This window comes from Erinaceus europaeus, chromosome 11 (genome assembly GCF_950295315.1).
Source record: "Erinaceus europaeus chromosome 11, mEriEur2.1, whole genome shotgun sequence".
In the NCBI taxonomy this organism is placed as follows: Eukaryota; Metazoa; Chordata; class Mammalia; order Eulipotyphla; family Erinaceidae; genus Erinaceus; species Erinaceus europaeus.
In genome coordinates this window covers 54,940,529-54,966,277 of record NC_080172.1, presented here as the reverse complement: position 1 = coordinate 54,966,277, position 25,749 = coordinate 54,940,529, and the positions used below count along the sequence as shown (strand labels likewise).

Here is a 25,749-nt window from a genome sequence, read left to right as displayed (position 1 = left end):
TCACTGTAAAATCACAGACAGAATTGGTGGATTGTGGATATACTGGTACCTCTTAAAATTAAGTGATATGGTATCAGAAATAGAGTCCTTCCATAGTTTGTAAGAGTTTCCTTTTCAGTCATCTGAGCCTTCAGAGCGCCCTCTCTCCCTCCCCCACCCCCCCTCACATGTCAGCTGCACCTTTAAAGTTTTCCCTCCCCCTCTTCCCCACCACTCCCCTCTCTCCTGGCTGCCCCTCTGCCCCAAAATTGAGTCTAAATAGAATATGGTTTGCTTCTAGTGAGGGTAACTTTGATTAGAGAGAGGAACTTTTATCCTTTACCATCACAGGAATATGTTTGTGATATATATGGTACAGCAAATCTATCTAGATAATGTGAATTTGCTAAATCTCCTAATTAAAGAATATTCACTATCAGTCCTGAAGTTACTGGTTCATGCAGAGTGAAGCTTCAGCTGTAAATGTTTTGAAGCCGCTGTAAATTACTGCTTCCTGTCCTCCTCTCCCCTCCCCTTTTCTTTAAATGGGTGGGATGACAGTTAAGACTAAAACTAGATTTATTGCATTGGTACTCTCACGTGTTTCAGTGTGGAAAACAAGTCTGTGCCTTAGAGGCAACAACAGTGAAATAAATCCTTTTGAAATGTACGTTAATATCATTTAATAAAATAACTAGTTCTAAAGGTTTGACATTTTTCTTTTGAGATCTGGGGCTCTGCCCAGGGATCCCTGGCTTCTCTGGTGAGTGCAAATAGGAGGGAACTTCTCCAGGAGCCGAAACTGCTGCTTTGTGGAGCAGGCCTGTGGTTGGAAAAACCTCCGTTCTCTCCAGCAGAGGCCCAACATGACTGTCCAGGGCTGAAGGTGAAACCAACTTCTGAATGCAGAAAGAACAGCCTGACTCTGTCTCTGAAGATGTAATTGTATTGGTTTTTGGTCTTAGAGTGGGTGGTGTTGCATGTGCCTGCACAGTCCTTAGGCACACAGATCACATAGACCACCCATCTTGTCCCTTATGTGTGACCACTTGCACTTTTCTTCCAGCCATTCCTTTATTATTTTTTAAAAATCTCTTTGTTTCTAGTATGTTTTTGTTTTCCAGTTTAATAAAGTATGGTTTCCTTTGTTGTGTGGTTGACTCTTCCCCTCCTGTTGAGCTTGTCCAGCTGTGCCCTTTAACTTAAAGCACTCAGTGTCACTGAAGGTAATCTGAGTCTCCTATAATCCTTATGGCCTTGTGCCTTGTGGGTTTTCTGTTTGATCCTTTTGTATCATTCAGATGTGGAAAAGTATGATGGGGTGAGATCAAGGTGTTCAGGGAGTGGTTACCAAGTAATAAGGTGGGTTATACTGTATGGGTATGTGTGCTGTGTGTATCTTCACAAAGTTGTATGGTTGTAATTGAAGAGGGTGGGGGTGGTAGAGATTTTTCTAGACAATTCTGTAGCTACATGTACCTTCTTGCTGCATATTGGCAATCCAGTGTCATACAGACATCACATATAACCCCCTCCCCTCTCTCTTGCCCCACCCCTTTTTCATAACTCAATGTTTAATGGCATGTTGACATTTAGGGGTAAAGAGAGATAGTTACCACATTCAGACCAGGGGTCACTGGCAGGGTAGCATGCTCTAAATAGCAGCCTCGATTACGTGAAGCTCTACGCATGTCACCAGTCACTTGAGAAATAGCACTGGCCTAGGAACACGCCCAGCAGGTCAGGTGGACCACCACACTAATCGCTTCTAGGATGTGGCTCACTTTTCCTTCATTGATTTGTCTTGAGAACTTGATTTACCCATCTGATTCTTCTGCCTACCCTGTTACACCTTCAGGAAGCAAGCGCTCTAGGCTCCTTACAGCTTCCCCTAAATTATTTTGTTTAAGCCACTTCTTGTACAAGAGGGAGGGATGAGTTATCCCCTCATGTATGTAGGTACAGTAATATAAACATCTGAATAGGTTTTGGGGTATTGGGGCGTTTCTCATACTTGTTTATGAGTAACTGTATAGACGAGTCCTGTCAGCAGCTATGCATGATTGCTGAGTAATAGCTCAGACTGTAGACAAAGCTGTGAGATAAATACTTGTAAATGAGATAACTACCAGCTCTTAACGTGCTGTTTTCTCCTTCATGCAGTAGAGAAAAGCATATATTCTTTTAAGAAATAGTTTAAGATAAATTATATCTAACATTAGTTCAGAGAAAAAGCAAAACCTTTCTGTTTAGCTACAAGTTTAAGCAGGAATAAGATCTATTGAAATTTAGGAAGTGATCCTGCAGTGACCTTGTAGTTCCATTATTTTATGTATTTTCTCTTTTCCCTTTGTTCCCACTGTGGGAATCAAGAGTGACGAGGAGGGTGGAGGGGCTGATGAGTTCCACACTGCCAAGAGAAAACAAAATAGAAGCAGTTTTTGTGTGTGTTTGACACAAAAGGGTGTTGGCTAAACCAGTCCATACTGGATCCATCTGGGTTCATTGCAAGTTAGATGTCTCTAACTTCCTTATCCCTTAGGGATCATTTATTTAGTAAAAGTTTTTTAAATTTGATTTCTGGGTAGTCTGCCTTACTGTGTTGAATATTGCCTTATACTGATGTATCTAGCATACCTAGGACATTCTTTTAAAGGACTTTTGTTGTCTTAATTTTTTTTTTTTTTTTTTTTTTTTTTTTTTTACTTTAATGAGAGAGACTGAGACCAGAGCAGTCTGCTCTGGTTCTAAAGTTCTGTTTTATGGTGCTGGGGATTAAACCTGGGGCCTCAGCCTCAAGCATAAAGTCCTCTGCATCACCATTTTGATAAGTCCCCAACCCTCCCCCCCTTTTTTTGGTAACTTTTATATGGTATCTGTGTTTCAGAAATGTTCTTCTACATTCTTGTTGACTTTGACCTGACAGAATCTTTTAAAAGACAGGTGTAGAGATTACTTTTTCCTTGTTTTTGACAAACTTGAGATGTCTTGGGGGAAGGAAATCAGTTTTCCCCAAAAATCTTGTAGGAAGTTTTTCCTCTTAGAAAATTTGACTGAACTTTCTATCCTTTGGTATTATCTTAGAGCAGAGTTACAGGAAGAGTTCAGTCCCATCCTAGAGTGTTTTTTCTTTTTTATCTTTATTATTGCATAGAGACAGAGAAATTGAGAAGGGGAGAGGGAAATAGAGGAGACACCTGCAGCCCTGCTTCACCACTTGTGAAGCTTTACCCCTGCCCCCCGGGACCAGAGGCTTGAACCTGGGTCCTTGCACACTGTAATGGGAGCATTTAACCAGGTGTGCCACCACCTGCCCCCTCCTTTTAAAAAAAAAAAAACAACTTTATTTCCTTTTGTTGCCATTGTTGTAGTTACTGATGTCGTTGGATAGGACAGAGAAATGGAGAGAGGAAGGGAAGACGGGGAGAGAGATAAGACACTTGCAGACCTGCTTCATCACCTGTGAAGTGACCCCTGCAGGTGGGGAGCCGGGGGCTTGAACCAGGATCCTTATGCTGGTCCTTGTCCTTTGTGCCACCTGTGCTTAACCTGTTGTGCTACTCCCCGACTCCCCCCTCTTTTTTTTTTTTTAACAGCACTGCTCTTCGCTGGCTTATGGTGGTGCTGAGGATTGAACCCCGGAGCCTGTGGCATGAAGATCTTTTGCATAATCACTGCACTTCAATAATACATTAATTTTTTAAAAATTGATTTTGGATAGAAACAGCCAGAAAATGAGAGGGGAGGGTTGATAGGGAAAGAGACACCTGCAACACTGCTTCACCACTAGCAACTTTCCCCCTACATGTGGTGACCGGAGGCTTGGACGCAGGTCCTTGCACATACATTAATGTGCTCTCAAGCACGTGTGCTACCACCCAGCCTCTTAATACTTTTTATTTTTTATTCCCTTTTATTGCCCTTGTTGTTTTATTGTTGTAGTTATTATTCATGTCACTGTTGTTGGATAGGACAGAGAGAAATGGAGAGAGGAGGGGAAGACAGAAGGAGATAAAGGAGAGACACCTGCAGACCTACATCACTGCCTGTGAAGGGACTCCCCTGCAGGTGGGGAGCTGGGGGCTCGAACCCGGACCCTTAGCCGGTCCTTGTGCTTTTGTGCCACCTGCGCTTAACCCGCTGCGCTACCGCCCGACTCCCCATCTAATACTTTTTTAAAAAAATAAACCTAAATTGGGGGGGATAGCATAATGGTTATGCAAAAAGACTCATGCATGAGGCTCCAAAGCCACAGATTCAATTCCCCATGCCACCATAATCCAGAGCTGATTAGTGCTCTGGTTAAAAAATAATAAACCTAAACTTCACACTTCAACTTTAGCCACTTGACTAGCTACCTCTGTGATTTAAAAAGCATTTGGTGATGGAGATTTGGGGAGAAAGTGAAGTAGTAATGCACCAGACTTTTAATTCCTGAGACCCTAGAGGTGCTAGATTTGTTCCCTAGAACCACCATATACCCAGTGCTCTGGTCTCCTCTTATGAAAATAAATTGAGAGATGAAGGTACTTGGTGGCAATGACCTAAACATACATACATATATATATATATATATATATATATATATATATTATGTATGTATGTATCAGAGTACTACTCAGCTCTGGCTTAGTGTGGGGAATTGAGCCTGGGACTTTGGAACCTAAGGCATGAGAGACCATTGTGTTTTCTACACACACACACACACCCCACTTCAATATTTTCTAAAGTGCAGAGAAGTTGTGGGGGGGAGGTGGCGCTTCTAATAGTTAAGACACGTATGGAGATAGGCTTGATCCTGATGATAGGGGAAATAAATTATACCTTCAATAGAAGGCATGTTTTTCTTTTAAGACTTAGAAGAATAAGAAGACCTGAGCACTACTCAGATCTGACATGAGGTAGTGCCAGGGTATTGAACCTGTGGCCTCTGGAGTCATACCAGCTGGTACTCTTAACAGCCTGAGCTAGCTCCCCAGCCCTGAAGGATAATTATATATATATATATAATTATTATATATATAATATATATATTTTCCTACCAGGGCACTATTCAGCTCTTATGGTGGTGGTGGTGATGAACTTGGGACTTTGGAACCTCAGGCATGAGGGTCTCTTTGCATAACCATTATGCTATCTACCCTCAGCCCCTGAAGGATATTCTTACATGCAGATCAGGGTGATAAAAGCAATACCTTCTCAGCTAAAGTTTTAGTTAAAATATCCTGAAAATGGAGTAAAGCAGAGGAATAACTAAATCTCTAGGATACCCTCTATTCATCCCTTCCCCTCTATTTCTGTGAAATCTAACAATTTCCTAAACACTTCCTTTATCTAACCTGTCTGATAAAGAAACCATGACATGACACTTTTCTTGACTATTGGACCCTCCTGTCCACCTTATATTAAAGACGTTTTTGGCCCCAAGCAATCTCCAAGTAGAGTACCTTGGAGAAAATCAGTGGTGCCACCAAATATGGTACATTGTGAGTAATCTGGTCCCTAAGAGTCCACATGACATAGCATGACACAGACTTTGGAGTCAGGTGGACTGAGGTTTGACTTCTGGGTCTATTTCATGTTTAGAGGAAATATAAGAACAGCAACTAATCAAATTAGATGTGATCATGAAGGCATGGCAGTTGACATGTGGTAGGTATTCAGTAATTTTTTGTCTAGAAGATTAAGAGTAGTTTTAGAAGTAGATACTTCCTAGGCAGACAAGGTGGGTTTCAGTCCCCAAGTTTGAGACATACTAGTCACAAATTTGAAGTTGTGGGAGATAGTGATTTGGCCTGAACTAGCCTGTTATTGTTAACTTGCTGCAAGAGAGAGTAATTCTTGCCATTCCTTCCTTCCCCCACTGCAGTACAAGTTACCTAGGTGTTGGTGTAGCTGTTGGTTGGTCAGCATCACCTCAGTACATTGCAGTCAGCAGCAGTAAATATTTGTGGGATAAGTGGGAAGCTGTCATAACTAACTTTTTAAAAAAAAAATAACCCAGCACCTACAGTGTTGTTACTTAAAGTATAAGACTCCCCAGTCCTTTCTGACTCAAGAGTCATGGGAAAAAACTGCAACTTGGAGACACATTTTGTGAATGCCATTTAAGTTTTTATTACTTTCCCCAACTACATGTATAAGAAAATTTTCACAGTCTTGCCCATTTCTTTTTTCTTTCTCCCCTTTAATTTCAGGGTGTCTGACAGCAGAAGATGGAGCCAGGATCCTCATGGTGCCGATGACTCAGATCAACTGCTGCCTTGCCCAGACAGAACTGCTGGCTTCGGGATACCTAGATTAAACAGCTTTCCCTCACAGTTCTTCCTCCATAATCTTTGATTCCATCACCACTGGAAGCTTGAGAACCAACTGTAACCATCCCCACCCCCAGGTGAGGGGACTAATGGGAATCACTGAGAGCCCCACAGCTGCTCCCAAGACTCTTCTTCCTTTATACAGATTTGACCATGTAAACCAAATACAATATGTCAGATATAGTAGGGAGAGGGAAGAGATGAGGGGGAAGTAAGCTGAATGCTAAAATGATTCTTGTGCAGAGAATCAGCAATTCCAGAACGAGACACCTACTCTGAAATGACGAGGCAGTGTACTGGGCATACAGGAATTGTATTCCGAATCCAGCTGAATCCAGCACCTGCACATAACTGTTGGACTTAAAATCACCTTTCACCTTCTCTGGCCTTACATTTCTCACCAAAAGCCGAAAAGATCTCTAAGGCTCCTGTTCTTCTTCTAGCGTTTGCCTAAGGCTCCTGTTAAGCACCGTAAGTTTGGAGGGACTCCAAGAAGTGCGTTCCAGCTCTCAAGTTGTCAGATTCGTGTGTGCCTTGTGCAATTCGATGCAGCAGTGTTTTCGATGATTCTCATCAAATTGCCCATAACCACTGGGAGTGATGCTACTGTTGTTGCCATTTTACAGGTGAGAAAAATTGAGCTTAGAAGAAATGAAATGACTTGCTCAGAATTACACAGTAAGCGGCAGATCCACGAGTTAAGACAGTCTGTCTTGGTTCCAAAGACTGCTTGCCTACGTGAAAGAAAATTTATGGTTTAAAGGGAATGGCTAGTCGGCCAGTTTTCTTCCTCTCACTCCTAGGAGTTCTGCTATTATCTTCTGTCACAGGATGCCTCACTGCAACTGAGAGTTATAACTGCCGGCTCGTGTCTCAGGTTAAGTCTTCCCGCCAATCGGAACTATCCGCACAGCGGCTTGTGTTGTGTGGGGACCGGCTCCTGGCTCCTTAGATTTCCTGGAGGTGGCGCCAGACCGGAGTGGCAGTTGTCGAAGCCAGTGGATGCGGATGTTGTTGGGAAGGAGCCAATGAGGAACCTGGCTAAGGGGAAGTGGCGGTCATTTGTTTGCGGATGTGTGATCATGTGCGACCGGGTCTGGAGGAACATGGGGTTGTGTCAGAGATGGCTCCGGCTCCGACTCTGGCTCCCGGGGTTACGAGCCTGCGGGCTACACACGGTGCGTCAGGTACCAGGAATGTGAGAGCCGCGTGGGAGGTGGAGGCTTCCCCCTGGGTGACGCTCTGCCCCGCCCTGAGTCCGCAGACCCTGCTACTTGGGCACAGACCCTCAAGCTATTAATAGCCTGGGTATGGGGGGGGGGGGCTGGTAGTGGTAGGACAGGACACCTGGTCCAGGGCCATGTTTTAACCCTTCCTCCTCAAGACCAGGGACCAGGACCAGGACCAGTCACTTAAACTCTACCACCAACCCCAAGAATGAATGAAAGGGCCTGTGCTACTTGCTGATGTCTTTACCTTCAGGCAGCTGTGCCCACCCCTCCACACTGGTTGGTGGAGCGTCTTGGCCTTTTTGAGGCACTATGGGATGCTCAGGCAAAGAAATTAGCAAGCAAGGCACAGAAAGAACACCGGACTCTTTGGGTATCACTTCCTGGAGGACAGAAAGTGGATGCTGTGGCGTGGAACACAACCCCTTACCATCTGGCCCAACAAATCAGGTACCAAACCCACTCTTAGACCAGCCAAGATTATCCTCCTGCCTCTAATTCCTGTATATTTGAGTAGAAAACTGTTTCAAGCCATACCCTCATGAAATAGCCTCTCCTGAGAATTTGGTTTTTATCTGTATTTTCAGAATCTCAGCCCTTGGCCAGTGAAGTAACTTACTCAGATAATGCACTGCTTGGCCCCCACCGCATTGAAGGAAGCAAGGGAGTTTCCATGCTGTGGCCTTTCACTCTGCCTTCCTGTCTGAGAAGCAAAATCTCAGCCCTTCTATTAATCAGGAAAAGATACTTCTTCCTCCATGATTTATAACCCTGTTTGTTTCTTTATCTCCACCTTCTGCTGCTGAAGTTCAACACTGGCAGAAACTGCAGTGGTGGCTCAAGTGAACGGAGAGCTTTATGATCTGGAGCGGCCTTTAGAGACAGACTGTGAACTCAAATTTCTGACATTTGATTGCGCAGAGGGAAAAGCGGTAAGTCTCTTCCTTATTAGGAATACTGTGGCTACTAAATTAAGAGATACCATTGCTAATGCTTCAGTTTCTCCATTTGCAATTGGGAGAAAGACCTACCACACAATTCTTGTTTTGGCTAGTTCTGGCTAAGCTGGAGATTTCTGATAGACATGAGAAGCAGCACATTATCCAAGTGAGCTGTTTTGCCTGTGCCTGGTGAATGCTTCTGCTTAGCCTAGGTCTGTCAAGCAGACATAATTTGTACTGATGAAAGGCAAAGATAACATGTTGAAAAAGATGGATAGGGCTGGGGAAATAGCATAATGGTGGTACAAAAGACTTTCATGCCTGAGGCTCTGAGGTCTCAGGTTCAGTCCTCAGCACTGCCATAAGCCAGAACTAAGCAGTGCTCTGGTCTCGGGGTCTCTCAGCCTCTCTCTGTACTTCTCTCATTAAATAAAATAAAAAATAGAAAAACGGATAAAATAGTAATTTTTTTTTTTTTGCCTCCAGGGTTATTGCTGTAGTTTGGTGCCTGTACTCCAGATACACTGTTCCTGGAGGCTATTTTTTTCCCTTTTGTGGCCCTTGTTATTTATTGTTGTTATTGTTATTGCTGTCAATGTTGTTGGACAGGACAGAGAGAAATCGAAAGGGGAAGACAGAGGGAGAAGAAAGATAGACACCTGCAGACCTGCTTCACCAGGGTTCTTGTGCCAGTCCTTGTGCTTTGTGCCATGTGCATTTCTGAAGGAGAAGGTTATGAACTCATGAACTTTGATTTTGTGAACCCAGGTCTTCTGGCACTCTAGCACCCATGTCCTGGGGGCAGCAGCTGAACAGCTCCTGGGTGCTATTCTCTGCAGGGGTCCAAGTACAGATTGTGGCTTCTACCATGACTTCTTCCTGGGAAAGGAACGGTGAGTAGTATAAGGAGGAGAGTGACTTAGTGGTAGTTTCTTAGAAAAGTTTCTTTTTTATTTAGTTTTTCACCTTTGTTGAGGTACATTTGACTAAGCTGTAATACATTTAAAATGTAAAACATGAATCAGGAAAAACAGTACTGCACTGGAATTACATGCTTGATGCCCTGGGAATGCTATGCTCAGCCCCTAGCACCACCATGTACCATAGCTGAGTAGTGTTCTGTCTCTCTCATTCTTGAAGATAAATAAACAGAGCAATAGTAAATAGTAAAACCCTTTGAGAAAATTAAGCTTATATGGGCCAGTGGAATAGTTCACTGGAATAGTGTGTTACTTTGCCATGTGCATGACCCAGGCTTGAGCCCAGGCCTACCTCACTGAAGGAAACTGCTGTGTCCCTTTCTCCCTACCTCCACATACCCCCCCCCCAGTGGTGGCTGCTCCTCCCCTCCTCTTTCTCTCTCTCGCTCTCTTTTTTACCAGAGCACTACTCAAGGTTTGGGGGGGGGCTTGAATCTGGGACTTTGGAGCCGCAGGCATAAAAGTCTCTTTGCACAACTATTATGCTATCTATCCCCCCCCCCCATCTTTAAAAAAGGAGAGAAAGTTGGGTGGTAGCGTAGTGGGTTAAGCGCAGGTGGCAAAGCTCAAGGACCGGCTTAAGGATCCCGGTTCGAGCCCCTGGCTCCCCACCTGCAGGGGGGTCACTTCACAGGCGGTGAAGCAGGTTTGCAGGTGTCTGTCTTTCTCTCCCCTCTCTGTCTTCCCCTCCCCTCTCCATTTCTCTCTGTCCTGTCTAACAGTGACGACACCAATAACAACAACAATTAACTACAACAAAACATTAGGGCAACAAAAGGGAATAAATAAATAAATATTTTTAAAAATTTAAAAAAGGAGAGAAAAGAAAAATGTAAATATAAGCGTATATGCACACATCATGAAAACATTCCCACAACTGAGTTAATTATAACATATCACCTCACTTTTGAGGAGGTGAAAATGCTCAAGATCTGCTATCTTAGCAAATTTCAGTTATGTCCTACAGAGTTATCAACTATAGTCACCATTCAACCATTAGCTCAGTAGACTTGGTTCATTGTATACCATGTCTGTAACCTTTTTACTGGAGTAGTTTCTGTGGCCCTTTTCTGGGACCTTGCACATGTTTGATTTGAAGGAAAAAGCTGAGGGGAGGGTTTCTGCAGTCTTCGGCTGTGACAGTGGTACCATCTTTCCTTCCTCTTCTAATTCTGCTTGAAATTTAACCTTTTCTAGTCTTGATGAGTTCTTCACTTTCTTCATTCCTCGTTACTATTGCTCTGATTTTGTATCCATCCAGATTGCCTACATTCAATTTTCAATTTCACATAGAGCTTTTGTTCCAGCTATAGAATTCATATCTGATCTCCTATTTATGTTTCTCTTTAGCTTGCCTACCTTTACCAATAACCCTAGATTATTATTATTATGGTTAGACTTTTACCCCTTATTCAGCAGGTATGTGTGTCATCCAGGTGATACAAGCTAACCAAATTTCATCTTTCCAGAACAGTCCACAGCTCAGAGATGCCTGTTTTGGAACAAATCTGCCAAGAACTTGTAGCTTCTACTCAACCTTTCAGGAGACTAGAAGCTTCCCGGGATCAGCTTCGCCAACTCTTTAAGGTGGTAGAGACACACAGGTTTATGAGAAAGATCCAGAGGCATGGAGGCTCTCTCTTAGGACATCTCTATGGAAATAAAGACTTAACTTCAGTCTTCCTTTCTTTCAGGATAACCCTTTTAAGCTTCACCTGATTGAAGAGAAAGTGACAGGTCCAACAGCCATAGTGTATGGGTGAGTGTTGTTGAAACTGAGGGAAAGAGAGAGGCAAGGATGCACCAAAGTGGGGCAGAGAGGAGATGAAGGAAGATATTGTATGTTGCTCAAGAGAAGAGAAACGTGGGCAGTAAATGATTTTTATCTCTCATGCCTGTGTATAGAATGGTTATTTACTTTGTCAGTTAAAGGCCATGAGAGAGAAAACTAGACTCTCATAAATTTGGAAGCCACTGATTCACCCCTTCTTTCTTCCAGGTGTGGCATGTTGGTTGATCTTTGCCGAGGCCCCCACCTTCGGCACACTGGGCAAATTGGAGGACTGAAACTGCTGGCGGTCAGTGGTGTGGGCAGGGTTAGGTTGAAACCCCTGGCTTCACTGCAGTGGTAGGGGAGGGGGAGTGGGGGTAGACAGAAGGTTCTCTCTTAGTCTCTTCTCTATTGTCATAGCTAAGGGACTGTGGAGAGAACCCAGGAGAAAGATGACTAGTATCTGCCTTCTAGAAATTCCTAGTCTGACGGTAGATTCTGGACATCATGCCAAGGGCCAGAAGCCAATTCAGATTCTGCAATCCAATATCAAGAGATGGAGAGGGTGGGTTTGAACAGGCCAGACAGTTCTGTAGGGAAGGCTGCTGACTACAGGGGGGTGCGGAACACCATTTAGGGGCTCAGGAATACATAAGTCAAGGGCGATTTTCTCCACCTATTAAGTGAGCCCTTATTAGTTATATAGTTTGCCTTTCATAAATTTTGCTACCTCATGTTATACATTTGTAGGGATTTGATTAATATGCACATCTTGGATATTTTTTATAAAGCTTATGTTATTTTATTTTATTATTTTCTATACACAGGCATGGGTAGTGCTTTACCAGAGCACTACTCAGCTCTTGCTTATGGTGGTGTGGGGGATTGAACCTGGGACTTTAGAGTCTCAGGCTGAGAGTCTCATTGCATAACCATTATGCTATCTACACCTGTCCGTATATTTCTTAAAACATGGCCATTCATGCCTTGGTAATATAAATATATTTATCTCCAAGATATATTAGAGATAAAACCAGCTAGCACAGAAGACAAGTTCCAGAAAAGTTAAAAGAAATAGGAGCTGGGGGCCAAGCAGTGGTGCCCCTCGTTAAGTGCAAACATTACAGTGTGTGTGGTCCGGGAGGTGGCGCAGTGGATAAAGCATTGGATTCTCAACTATGAAGTCCTGAGTTCAATCCCCAGCAGCACATGTACTTTTTTTTTTTTAAAGAATTTATTCATGAGAAAGATAGGTGGAGAGAGAAAGAACCAGACATCACTCTGGCACGTGTGCTGCCGGGGATCGAACTCAGGACCTCATGCTTGAGAGTCCAAAGCCTTTTCACTGCGCCACCTCTCAGACCACAAATAAATAAATTCTTAAGAAAAGAAAAGCAACATTACAGTGTGTTAGAACCCAGGTTCAAGCCCCTGATCCCTACCCACAGGGGGAAAGCTCCATGACTGGTGAAGTAAGACTGCAGGTATCTGTCTTCCCCCACACACACACCTTTTTTTTGCCTCCAGGGTTATTGCTGGGGCTCGGTGCTGGCATGATGAATCCACTGCTCCTGGTGGCCATTTTATTCTTCTCATTTTATTGGATAGGATAGAGAGAAATTGAGAGGGGAGGGGAAGGAATATAGGGAGGGAGAGAGAAAGATAGACACCTGCAGACCTGCTTCACTGCTTGTGAAGTCACACACACACTTGTGGGGAACTAGGGTCTCAAACTGGGATGTTTGCACAGGTCATTGTGCTTTGTACTGTATGCACTTAACCAGGTGCGCCACTGCCCCACCCCTTTTTCTCCCTCTTTCTCCTTTCAATTCCTCTCCGTATATCCAAATACATATTAAAAAAGAAAAAGAAAGAGGGACCAGGAGGTGGCACACCTGGTTGAGTGCACATGTTGCAATGCACAAGGACCCAGGTTCAAGCGCCTGATCCCCACCTGCAGGGGGAAAGCTTTGCAAGTGGTGAAGCAGGGCTACAGATGTCTCTCTTTCTTTCTCCTTCTCTACCTCTCCCTACCCTCTCAATTTCTGACTGTTTTATCCAATAAATAAAGATAATTTTTAAAAAAAGAAGAAAGAAAAAGAAGAACATGGGACTAGGAGGTAGCTTACCCCATAGAGTAGCCATACTTAAGGGCCTGAGTGTGAGTCCCTAGCCACCACTGGGGAGCATCATCCAAAAGTGAAGCTTCACAAGCAGTGGAGCCATGCTGTGGTATCTTTCCTCTGTCTGTCTCTTGCCCTCTCTCTGGGTTGGGGGGAAGTAAGTTGCAAGTGGTGGAATCACCTCATGTCAATGGTGGTGGTAGGAAGTGATGAGTGGGATGGAGTGGGATTGCTGTCAAGCAGCATCCTGTGCTGCTTCCGGTAAGAGCCTCACATCAAGTCAAAAGAGGGGCTGGATGTCTTGACTCTTCCCTTTGACTTCCTGTGCCCTTGACAGAACTCGTCATCGGTCCTGCAGTCTTCAGGTACTAAGGAGTCACTGCAGAGAGTGTCAGGTATTTCCTTCCCCACAGCAGAGGGCCTGAGGGCCTGGGAAAAACAGAGAGAGGAAGCAGTACTACGTGACCACCGCCGCATTGGGAAGGTACAGAGATTGGGGCAAGAGAGCAAGGGGTGTCATGGTGGGTGGAGAGAGAGGAAGGTCCCTTAATCATGAAATTGGGAGCAAATTCAAAACTCAGTAGACTTGAATAGCTCTGTCAGTTCTTTCTTCTGTATTCCAAAGTCCCTACCACCCCCCTGAGATGACTGTTGCCATCCTGACCCCAGGAACAGGAGCTCTTTTTCTTCCATGAACTGAGTCCTGGGAGCTGTTTCTTCCTGCCTCGAGGGACAAGGGTGTATAATGCACTGGTGTCTTTTATTAGGGTAAGGGGGACCCATCACCTGGGGAAGGAATATCTGGGAGGGATTGAGGGTCTAGAAGAAACCAAGCATTAAGACAGGGATTAGGGTCTGGGAGATAGCTCAGCCTATAAAATGCATACTATACCATGCACATGAACCTGGGTTGAGCCTCTGGCCATCGTGTGGGAGAACCTTGCAAAGGGGAAGTTTGGAAAGTGTTGAAGCAGTACTGTGGTGTCCCTCCCCATCTCACCCTCTTAAGAAGACACCACACCACACACATGCACACACACCCAGGAGGTGACACAGTAAATAAAATGTTGGACTCTCAAACACATTCTTAAACATTATCACATGTGCCAGAATGGTGCCTCTGGTTCTCTCCTCTCTAATAAATAAAGATAAATCTCTTAAAATAAGAGAGTTTGCCAGACCAGTAGAATTCTGCAGGTGCAAAACCCCAGAGAAACTTTGGTGGGAAAAAAAAGGGGGTGGGGTGGGGAGACTATAAACAACATAAACTTTCTTTTAGCTAGAAGGAGAGAGTGGTCCGGGAGGTGGCGCAGTGGATAAAATATTGGTCTCTCAAGCATGAGGTCCTGAATTCAGTCCCTGGCAGCACATGTACTGGAGTGATGTCTGGTTCTTTCTCTCTCTCCTCTCCCTCTCATTAATAAATAAATATAAAAAAAAAATTTAGGGAGTTGAGCTGTAGCACATCGGTTAAGCGCAGGTGGCGCAAATCCCAAGGACCGGTGTAAGGATCCCGGTTCGAGCCCCCGGCTCCCCACCTGCAGGGGAGTTACTTCACAGGTGGTGAAACAGGTCTGCAGGTATCTGTCTTTTTCTCCCTGTCTCTCTTCCCGTCCTTTCTCCATTTCTCTCTGTCCTATCCAACAACGACGACATCAATAACTACAACAATAAAAAAACAAGGGCAACAAAAAAAGGGAATAAATAAATAAATATTTTTAAAAAGGAGAGTCATACACACTTCACAGTACTGAAGCACATTATGCAAGAGAACTATTTCACCAGCCCACATCATAAATTTGTAAAATGCCAGCGACATAAGGAATTGGATGTGTGCGGTCCATAGCAGAGGAGCACAGGGAAGGTGGTGAGTACATAATAGGTGGTGCCTGTGATCCCCCACAACCTGTGGGGCCCAGGAGAATCACACGCTGTCCCCTGCCTCCTCTCCCCCCAGCCACTGTGATCTCCCAAGTCTGTGTCCTCCTTTCCAGGCTGAGTACACCCGCCGTGGCTTCTCAGAAGTGAAGACCCCCACTTTGTTCTCTACAAAACTCTGGGAACAGTCAGGGCACTGGGCACACTATCAGGAAGACATGTTTGCCCTGCATCCCTCAGGCCATGGTAGGCCCACCTGTTCCCAGCATGACCACTCAGCCACCAGGCCTGCAGACATGCTCGCCCTCAAACCCATGAACTGCCCTGCGCACTGGTGAGCCACGATTCAGGAGACTGGGACTTCTGTGGGCTGGGGTGGGCAGCTGGGTTGCTAAGTAGGAAACAATACAAAGTACTGGGACACCTGGTTTGAGTCTCAAAATCAGTCCTCTAGCCAACCAGGTGAATGGGAAAACAAACTTACCTAAGCCTCAGTTTCCTCGTGTGAGGCGAACGTGATAACTGCTACACTATGGAAACTTCAGTTTTCTCACGTGTAACCTGGATTTGAAGTTGATGTGTCTAAGACTCCCCTCCCTCCCTCCCTTTTTTCTTTTTTTTAATATTTATTTATTTATTCCCTTTTATTGCCCTCGTTTTTTTCTTTTAAATATTTATTCCCTTTTGTTTCCCTAGTTTTATTGTTGTAGTTATTACTGTTGTCAACGTTGTTGGATAGGCCAGAGAGAAATGGAGAGAGGAGGGGAAGAAAGAGAAGGGGAGAGAAAGATAGACATCTACAGACCTCCTTCACCACTTGTGAAGTGACTCACCTGCAGGTGGAGAGCAGGGGGCTGGAACTGAGATCCTTATGTTAGTCCTTGCACTTTGCGCCACCTGCACTTAACCTGCTGCGCTACCGCCCGACTCCCCCCTCCCTTCCTTTTAATGTACTTTAGTTAGTGGTTTATAGTACAGTTGTTCATACATGTACACCCTCTAAGATTCCTGTTTCAACTCAGTGTCAGAGAACAGTGGCATGGAAAGTGACACAGTATTGTTGTTCTTGAGAAATCTGCATTTGAACCTGGCAGTGGGAGGGCATGTCAGGGCTGGCAAAGGCGTGTGTGATAGCACCAAGGAAGGAAGCCAGCAGACTGGGCAGAGGAACAGGAGCAAGGGACTTGCTGTCCCTGTGGTCCTGACCCCTCCCACCCCAACCTTAGCCTGATGTTCGCCCACCGGCCCAGATCCTGGCGAGAGTTGCCCCTGCGACTGGCTGACTTTGGGGCCCTACACCGGGCAGAGGCCTCTGGCAGTCTTGGGGGACTAACCCGGTTACGGTGCTTCCAGCAAGATGACGCTCACATCTTCTGCACATCAGACCAGGTGACGCCCCCCAGAGCATTTCCCAGCTATCTTCATGTTTCCTGTGAACTGCCAACAGCCCTAGCCTTCACAAGCCCTCTTTATCTATTTTGACTTGGGTACATTCTAGCCCTCACTTGCCTCTGTTTTGCCTTTTCTCTACAAACCCCCCCCCCCCCCCATGATCTGCATCCCAGAGTCCCAGCTAGCACAGGTCTCACTCCCCTTTATTTCTTTACTCCAGTTGGAAGTAGAGATCCGCGGCTGTCTTGATTTCCTCCGCTCTGTCTACAGTGTTCTTGGCTTCTCCTTCCACTTGGCATTATCCACTCGGCCACCTGGCTTCCTGGGAGAGCCCCACCTTTGGGACCAGGCTGAGCAGGTGAGCAGGTAGTCAAACAGCAGAGGCAGGTAAATCACTCTCTTACTGAGAGAGGTCTGGTAGGAATCAAGCCCTTAGCAGAGGCATGTGCTTAGAAGGTTGTTGGTGGCTAGAAGGACATTTTTGTCATAAAATATAAGGTAAATAAGAGAATGGGAAAGCTACTGGGGAGGGGGTGGGATATGGAGATTGGGCGGTGGGAATTGTGTGGAGTTGTACCCCTCCTACCCTATGGTTTTGTTAATTAATCCTTTCTTAAATTAAAAAAAAAATTAAAAAAAAACAAAACTAACAGGTGGAGGAGCTAGTATCCTGGATTATCCAAGCAGGTTCAGTGTAAGTCCTCACAAGCAGGAAAAAAAAAAAAATAATAAGGTAACATATTCTTCTCATCCCATTCCTTGAAAGGTCCTTCAACAGGCCCTGGAAGAATTTGGAGAACCCTGGAAACTCAGCCCTGGAGATGGTGCCTTCTATGGGCCTAAGGTAAGTTGAGGACTCTGATAAGAGTTTAGTTTATAGGGTAGGGGTAGATAGCACAATGGTTATGCACACAGACTCTTGTTATGCAAACAGACTCTTATGCCTGAGGCTCCAAAGTCCCAGGTTTAATCCCCGCACCACCATAAACCAAAGCTGAGCTGTGCTCTGGTTAAAAAAAAAAAAAGGTTTTAATTTTTTTTATTATTTATTTTCCCTTTTGTTGCCCTTGTTTTATTGTTACTGTAGTTATTGTTGTTGATGTCGTCGTTGTTGGATAGGACTGAGAGAAATAGAAAGAAGAGGGGAAGACAGAGAGGGGAGAGAAAGATAGACACCTGCAGACCTGCTTCACCGCTTGTGAAATGACTTCCTTGCAGGTGGGGAGCCAGGTGCTCGAACCAGGATCCTTATGCCAGTCCTTGTGCTTCACGCCACGTGTGCTTAACCCACTGTGCTACCACCCAACCCCTATATTATATTTTAATACATACTTAAAAGATTCCACTTAATTATTAACATAAGATAGGGAGAGAGGAAGGGACGGAACACCAGAACATCACTCTGGTTGTGGGGTGCTAGGAATTGAACTTGGAACATCAAGCTTTTAAGTCCAGTGCCGACCTCTCAGGCCTTTGTTTCCCTTGTTTTATTAAATAATTAATATATACGAAGTTATGTTGTATGAGGGGCCAGGCAGTGGTGCACCCTGTAAAGAGCATATAGTAGTAAGCACAAGGACCTACGCAGGGATCTGGGTTTGAGCTCCTGGCTCCCTACTTGCAGGGGGGCCACTTCACAAGCAATGAAGCAAGTCTGCAGGTGTCTATCTTTCTCTTTCCCTCTTTATCTCCCCATCTCTCTCAATTTCTGTCCTATCCGATAAGATGGAAATGGCTGCCAGGAGCAGTGGATTCATGGTGCCAGCTCCAAGCCCCAGCTATAACCCTGGAGGCAAAACAAATGAAGACAAACAAACAAACAAACAAACAAACAAAAAACACTGTATGTGACTCTTTGGGAGAAGAGGAAGTCAGGAAAATGAATTGAAAAGTGCATGGTTTAATAAAACCATTTGGGGCACCTAAGGGTAGAGTCAGAAGTGAATGAATGGGCATAACTCAAGAAGTGGTCCAGGAGGTGGCACAGTGGATAAAGCATTGGACTCTCAAGCCTGAAGTCCTGAGTTCAATCCCCAGCAGCATATGTACCAGAGTGATGTCTGGTTCTTTCTCTTCTCTTTTCTCATTAATAAAGAAATAAAATCTTTTTAAAAAAAAATCACTCAAGAAGATTAATTCTTATAAAGACAAGGAAGAATAGCTGAAGGGACCCAGGCAGAGCAAATTGGTTCTGGCTGGGACTGTAGTGCATGTAAAAGGTCCTGAGTGATTCCCCAGCAACACACACATACACACAACACATGCATGCACATGCTCTGATGAAAAGACATATTCAGGCAGCCTGGGAGGTGTCGTAGCAGTACAACTCTGGATTCACAAGCCTGAGGTCCCGAGTCTGATCCCCAGTACCACATATGCTGCTCTGTCCTCTCTCTTTTTTTCTTTTCTTTTCTTTTCTTTTTTTTCTTAATATACTTTTTTTTTTTAGAAACTTTTATCATTTTTATTTTTTTCCTTTTTGTTGCCCTTGTTTATCATCGTTGTTGTTATTGCTGTCGTTGTTGTTGTTGGAGAGGACAGAGAGAAATGGAAAGAGGAGGGGAAGGCAGAGGGGGAGAGAAAGACACCTGCAGACCTGCTTCACCGCCTGTGAAGCGACTCCTCTGCAGGTGGGGAGCCGGGGGCTCGAACCGGAATTCTGATGCCAGTCCGTGCGCTTTCCTCCATATGTGCTTAATCCACTGCGCCACAGCCCAGTTTCCCCCTCTCTTTTTCAGTCGCTCTATCTTTTTTGAAATAAAAAAACAAAACTTTTTTAACCTAGTGTGCAATTTTTTTTTCTTTTTTACCAGAGCTCTGCTCAGCTCCTGTTTATGGTGGTGCAGGGGATGAACCTGGGACTCTAGAGCCTCAGGCATGAGAATCTCTTTGCATAACCATTATACTATTTACCCCTGCCCCACAAAACTTTTTTAAAAGACAGAAAAAAAATATATATTAAGAAATGACATACTCAGGGGCCAGGTGGTGTATCTGGTTAAGTACTCACATTACAGGGGGTCGGGCGGTAGCACAGTGGGTTAAGTGCACGTGGTGCAAAGTGCAAGAACCAGCATAAGAATCAAGGTTCAGGAGTCACATAGTAGTGTGGCAAAGTGCAAGGACCAGCATAAGGATCTCGGTTCAAGACCCCAGGCGCCCCCACCTGCAGGGGAGTTGCTTCACAGGTGGTGAAGCAGGTCTGCAGGTGTCTTATCTTTCTCTCCCCCTCTGTCTTTTCTCCTCTCTCCATTTCTCTCTGTCCTGTCCAACAATAATGACATAAATAACAGGAACAATAATAACTTCAACAAGGGCAACAAAAGGGAATAAAAAAAAAAAAAAAGAATCCAGGTTCGAGCCCCCGGCTCCCCACCTGGAGGGGTGTCACTTCACAGGCGGTAAAGCAGGTCTGCAGGTGTCTTTCTTTCCCTGTCTCTGTCTTCCCCTTCTCTCTTGATTTCTCTCTGTTCTAGCTAACAACAATGACATCATCTACAACAACAATAGAATAACAAGGGCAACAAAAGGGAAAATAAGTAAAAATAAATAATATTTAAAAAAAAGATTTATTTTAAAAATATTAAAAAAAAAATAAATAAAATACATTACAGTGCACAAGCCCCTGGTTCCAAACCTACAGGGGAAAGCTTCATGAGTGGTGAAGTAGGGCTGCAGGTGTCTCTTTGTCTTTCTCCCTCTCTATCTCCTCTACCCTGTCTCAATTTCTCTATCTCTATCTAATAATAAATTTTTAAAAATATTTAAAAGGGGTGGGGGCCAGGAGGTGGCACACTAGGTTGAGTGCACATGTTAACAGTGCATAAGCACCCAAGTTCAAGCCCCTGGTCCACACCTGCAGGAGGAAAGCTTTATAAGCAGTGTTGCAGGTGTCTCTTTGTCTCTCTCCTTCTCTACCACCCCCTTCCCTCTTGGTTTCTGGCTGTCTCTATCCAATAAATAAATAAAGATAATAAAAATTTAAAGAAAGAAAGGAAAGAAATAACACACTCAGGGATATTTACATGCTTTGATGAGAAGGAGCTGTTTGGGTAAGGGGATATTGAAGTTGTAGATAGTTTTCTTTCTCTCTCTCATAGACTTATTTTTAATGAGAGAAAGAGAGAGAGAGAGAGAGAGAGAGAGAGAGAGAGAACAAACCAGAGAGAGCGAACAAGCCAGAGAGAGCATCACTCCAGAATATGCAACAGCAGTGATTAGACTCAGGACCTCATGCTTAAGAGTTCATTGCTTCATCCTCTGCACCACTCCCAGGCCGCTAGAAGGGATTCTGATATAGGGAAGTTCCCTGGGTGTGGGAAGCGCAGGAGTGTGATTGCAAACTCTCCATGGACATGGATGGAGCAGCCTCCGCCATTGTCTAGAGGCAGGCAGTAGATGTATGCAAATACACAGGCACAGTGGCAGATTGAGACATGTTCCCTTCTCATAGCATCAGTGATCTAAATTCCCTGCGAGACAGGAGTCAGGATCGCTTGCTGAAGTGAGCATGACATAGAGGAGTGCTGACGGAGATGTGAAGACAGAGAAGAAAACTTGAAAATCTTTTTTTTTTTTTTTTGCCTCCAGGGTTATTGCTGGGGCTCAGTGCCTGCACCATGAATCCACTGCTCCTGGAGGCCATTTTTTCCCCCTTTTGTTGCCCTTGTTGTAGCCTTATTGTGGTTATTACTGTTGTTGATGTCGTTCATTGTTGGATAGGACAGAGAGAAATGGAGAGAGGAGGGAAGACAGAGAGGAGGAGAGAAAGAGACACCTGCAGACCTGCTTCACCGCCTGTGAAGCGATTCCCCTGCAGGTGGGGAGCCAGGGGCTCGAACCGGGATCCTTATTCCAATCCTTGGGCTTTGTGCCACGTGCGCTTAACCTGCTGCGCTACTGCCTGACCCCTGAAAATCTTTTTAAATGGGACCCAGAGCCAATCAGGGCAATGCAGGATTGCTGGCCGAGCAGGGTCCTGCTGAGGTTCAGGACACCTTTGATTTTGCATCTGTTTAATATGAGGCACATTAAACAGCCCTGAGCAGTTCTGCAGGACCAAGGAGGTAGAAGCCTAGAGTGGCATATGGGTGCCACCCACATGGATGTGACAGAAAAAAAAAAAAAAACAGGGAGAGTGGATATAGACTTGTGAAGAAAGAGGCAGAGATGTGAGAGCCTGTGAGTGAGGCACATAAAGGAGTGGGTAAAGGGTCCAGAGATCGAAAAGCCATTTATGGGAGTAATTGTCAGGTCTGGAGAACCAAGAGGAGCAGGCTGCCTGGTGGACTGTGTCAGAAGCACGGCTATTCTATTCTTTCTTTCTTTCTTTCTTTTTTAAGACTTTTAAAAAAATATTTATTTATTCATTTTTCACTTTTTGTTGCCCTTTTTTATTGTTGTAGTTATTATTATTGTTGTTATTGATGTCTTCATTATTGGATAGGACAGAGAGAAATGGAGAGAGGAGGGGAAGACAGAGAAGGGGAGAGAAAGACAAGAGACATCTGCAGACCTGCTTCACCACTTGTGAAGTGACGCCCCTGCAGGTGGGGAGCCGGTCCTTGAACTTTGCGCCACCTGCGCTTAACTGCTGCACTACAGCCCAACTCCCAGAAGCACAGCTATTCTAAGAGATATATGCTGAGGTGGAACTACAGTGTGGGTGTGGGAGAGGTCTCTGGGTGATGAGCTTGAGGAATTGAGAGACCAGGGTGCGGTTGGGTCACTCACATGAATGCTGACATCTGTAATATCGTAGCGCCGTGATTCAGTGAACAGGAGCTCCTGAGCACCACTGCCAGAGTTTCCCTGTGAGTGCAGCAGAAGACGTTACCATGGCTGTCTCAGAACAGCTTCAGACACAGGCTGGGGTGTAAGGACACAGATGATAGAGGACACTGGTTCTGACTCTCATGTCTCCCACCTTGCCCTGCCTATCCCCTGCAGATTGATGTGCACCTCCACGATGCCCTGGGCCGACCCCACCAGTGTGGGACAATCCAGCTTGACTTCCAACTGCCTCTGAGATTTGACCTGCAGTACAAGGGGTATAGACCTTACCCTTTTTCCTTTTAATCCTTGGGTGGAGGGGGATGGGAAATAGCATAAAGGTTATACAAAAGATTTTCATGCCTGAGGATCTGAAGTCCCAGGTTCAATCTCATAACCACTATAAATCAGAGCTGAGAAGTTCTCTGGTGGAAAAAAAAAAATCACCCTACCCTTTCTACTCAGGTTATTTGAAGATAGGGTGTGTAGTTTGTGACTTTCCCTCCATTCCATCTGCCTCCTCTCCCCTCCTCCCTCCTAAGGCAGGCGGGGGCCATGGATCGTCCAGTCCTCATTCATCGAGCAGTACTGGGTTCCGTGGAAAGGATGCTGGGTGTGCTGGCAGAAAGCTGTGGAGGAAAATGGTGAGACCTCCGGCCCTTGTGTTCTGTGCTGCCCTCCAGCCACAGAGCGCACACACCAGACCCTGCCCCTCAGGTTCCAGCTTTTGTCTCCCTTTCATACCTGCCTCTGTGGCACCAGGATAGATAATGTGTTCTCTGTTCCCTCCCACTCAGGCCTCTGTGGCTGTCCCCATTCCAGGTAGTAGTCATTCCTGTGGGGCCGAGGCAAGAGGAGTATGCCAAGGAGGTGAGGAACCTAGGGGTAAGGACGGGTGGATGCAGGATTCCAAGGGCATCCAGGGCTGAGCAGTGGGTCTGAAGAGGCCACAGGAACATAGCACTGGAGAAATCAGGTGTGGACAGCTTCTGGCGTGTGTTCTGGAAATTCCACATCTAAGAAATGACACATGTGGAATCTAAGCCACTACATACATGCTAACAATAGAACACTTGCACAAATGGGGGCTCAAGAATGTTGGCTTTATTTTTTCCATCTTGAGAGAAGTAAGGATATAGATAATTCCAGAGCTGAGCAGCTGGTCAGGTAGATTTGCAGGGGGATGGGCAAGGGGGCAGTAAAGGATGAACGGGGACCTCGTTCATCAAAGGATGAGGAAGACTCGGATGTCCTAGCTCCTCAGCCTGTCATTACATGAAGTTCTTGTCACTAACCCTTGGGCCAGGTACAACAAAACCTGAAGGCCGCAGGACTGGTAGGTGATCTGGATGCCGACACAGGACTGACCCTCAGCCGCAGAGTCCGCCAGGCCCAGCTCGCCCACTACAATTTTCAGTTTGGTAAGTGATAGTGTCCACAGATGCCCTCAGACCCCTACACTCAATAGTCCAGGAGGTGATGTAGTAGATAAAGTGTTGGACTGTCAAGCATAAGGTCCTGTTTGACCCCTGACAGCCATGTGCCGGAATGACGCTCTGGTTCTCTTTCTCTCTTATTAAATAAATAAATAAAATCTAAAAGGGAGGGGAACCCTATATTCTTTTCCCCAACCTGCTCTCCATATTCTTTTCTTGCACATGATGTGCTAGGTCATCAGCATATTTGGAATAATTGAGGCTCATACCTGAGCTGGGCAGGAGTTAGAGTTTAAGATACCTAAGCCATCTAAGCCCCAAGTTTCTTCATCCCCCAGACAGTCATCTCTGATCCTCAGAACAGTTGTCTTCTGACCCCATCCCTAACCTCCACCCTAGCTCTTAATTATGTTAGGGTAATTGGCCAAGGTAGCATTAGAGAGAAAGGGACAGGAAGGGTTAACAAGGGCATTAATTAGTTTACTTTGTTTACTCTAGACCTGGATGGAGTCAACCCTATGGGATGGGGAGAAAGGCTCTGGGAGAAAAGCCTAGCTCGACCTTGCTGCTTTTTTCCATTTTCTAAGGTCCAGTGCTCTGTTGAAAGTCCCAGATTCAATCTCACAACCACTATAAAGCCAGAGCTGAGTTCTTTGGTGGACTTGGGTTCAAACTCCCAGACCACTCTCTCTCTCTTTCTATGTCCCCCTCCCCTCTCACTTTCTCTCTGTCCTAGCAAATAAAATGGGGGGGGGGGGATGGAGCAGTGGATTTGTAATGCTGGCATGGAGTCTCTGCAATGACCCTGAAAACGAGAAAAGAAAGTTGGAGGGAGTCGGGCGGTAGCGCAGTGGGTTAAGCGCAGGTGGCGCAAAGCGCAAGGACCAGCATAAGGATCCCGGTTTGAGCCCCCGGCTCCCCACCTGCAGGGGAGTCGCTTCACAGGTGGTGAAGCAGGTCTGCAGGTGTCTATCTTTCTCTCCCCCTCTCTGTCTTCCCCTCCTTTCTCCATTTCTCTCTGTCCTATCCAACAACAATGACAGCAATGACAACAACAACAATAACTACAGCAATAAAACAAGGGCAACAAAAGGAAATAAATAAATATTTAAAAAAAAATAAAGAAAGTTGGAACAGGAACCCCTCAACCACATCTTCTCCTGTGTCTCCTCTGTTCTCATAGTCCACACATGCAGCTCCTCTCTGCCCGTAGTCTGTCTTTCTCATGCCAACCCTAACTCTCCTTACCCTGGGCTCCTGGCTGGATGTGATAAAGCTGGGAGAGGAATGGCTGGAACATTCTGTTATCTCCTCAGGATGAGTAAAGACTGGGGAAGCAAGAGAGGGCTATAAATATACCCCTGCCGTGAACCATATCTCAACCCTGGTCTCAGCCTTCCTAATGATTGAGGTCTCACTTGAATTTCTGCACAGCAAAAGGTTAAATAAATGGGCCTGAGATTCTCTTACCTCTCCTTTTCCTGCAGTGGTTGGCCAGAAAGAGCAAAAAAAGAGAACAGTGAACGTTCGCACCCGAGATAATTGTCGGCTTGGGGAGCGGGATCTGGCAGAGGCTGTGCAGCGTCTGCTGGAACTCCAGGCCTCTCGGATCCCAAATGCTGAAGAACTTTTCTGAACCTTTATGTATGAATATACTAGAGACCTGCAGGAGCCAGTAGACCACCCTGAATGTAGGAGACCCATATTCTTTACTGACAGATAATGGAATCCTATAAAACCCTCAGAACTCTTGTGAAAGTGTGGATTTGCACTCCTGTGGAGGGATCTCGTCTGGGGGAGGCTGCAGCTATTTGGATGTGAGGAGAGAGAAACTGAAAATAATAAACTTTTAAGTTCCTGAGTTTGTGTCTTCATTTTCGACTCCCAAGGGGGTGGCAGGTGATGGAAATCTGTCTCCCTCTTTTTTTTCC

At 45.3% G+C, this 25,749-nt stretch overlaps 2 protein-coding genes across 6 annotated transcripts in view; both read left to right on the top strand.

Moving 5' to 3' along the window:
- RPRD2 (regulation of nuclear pre-mRNA domain containing 2) overlaps positions 1 to 6,722 on the top strand; it is a 75,444-nt gene extending 68,722 nt beyond the window's left edge. The window contains exon 12 of one of the 2 annotated variants that reach the window (XM_060201757.1): positions 6,177 to 6,722. In XM_060201757.1, coding sequence (XP_060057740.1) covers positions 6,177 to 6,321 — 145 coding nt within the window. In that variant the 3' untranslated portion in view covers positions 6,322 to 6,722. Of the gene's footprint in view, positions 1 to 706; positions 1,127 to 6,176 lie in introns of those variants that run through there. The other variant, XM_060201758.1, reaches the window with a different exon arrangement.
- A 438-nt stretch (positions 6,723 to 7,160) lies between these two features.
- On the top strand, positions 7,161 to 25,679 carry TARS2 (threonyl-tRNA synthetase 2, mitochondrial). Of its 4 annotated transcripts, none has more exons than XM_016191879.2 (18): positions 7,162 to 7,483; positions 7,779 to 7,975; positions 8,334 to 8,457; positions 9,235 to 9,359; positions 10,916 to 11,033; positions 11,141 to 11,205; positions 11,446 to 11,524; positions 13,678 to 13,824; positions 14,010 to 14,108; positions 15,335 to 15,552; positions 16,445 to 16,607; positions 16,831 to 16,968; positions 17,377 to 17,454; positions 22,560 to 22,660; positions 22,925 to 23,026; positions 23,180 to 23,252; positions 23,689 to 23,803; positions 25,306 to 25,679. In XM_016191879.2, the coding sequence occupies exons 1-18, from the start codon at positions 7,325 to 7,327 to the stop codon at positions 25,452 to 25,454; spliced, it is 2,250 nt and encodes a 749-aa protein (XP_016047365.1). In that variant the 5' UTR covers positions 7,162 to 7,324; the 3' UTR covers positions 25,455 to 25,679. The 4 variants fall into 4 exon arrangements, with proteins under 4 accessions (XP_060057733.1, XP_016047365.1, XP_007531615.2 ...); XM_007531553.3 differs by having other exon boundaries at positions 7,163 to 7,474; XM_060201750.1 differs by lacking the exon at positions 13,678 to 13,824 and having other exon boundaries at positions 7,161 to 7,483.
- Positions 25,680 to 25,749: the final 70 nt, after the last annotated feature.

What these genes read in the sequence shown, in the direction of transcription:
- TARS2 (XM_016191879.2), top strand. Translation starts at nt 7,325, where the DNA reads ATGAGGAACCTGGCTAAGGGGAAGTGGCGGTCATTTGTTTGCGGATGT. An exon ending in CCAACAGCCATAGTGTATGG is followed by an intron (nt 11,206 to 11,445) that starts GTGAGTGTTGTT and finishes TCTTTCTTCCAG; the next exon opens with GTGTGGCATGTTGGTTGATC. An exon ending in ACCACCGCCGCATTGGGAAG is followed by an intron (nt 13,825 to 14,009) that starts GTACAGAGATTG and finishes TCCTGACCCCAG; the next exon opens with GAACAGGAGCTCTTTTTCTT.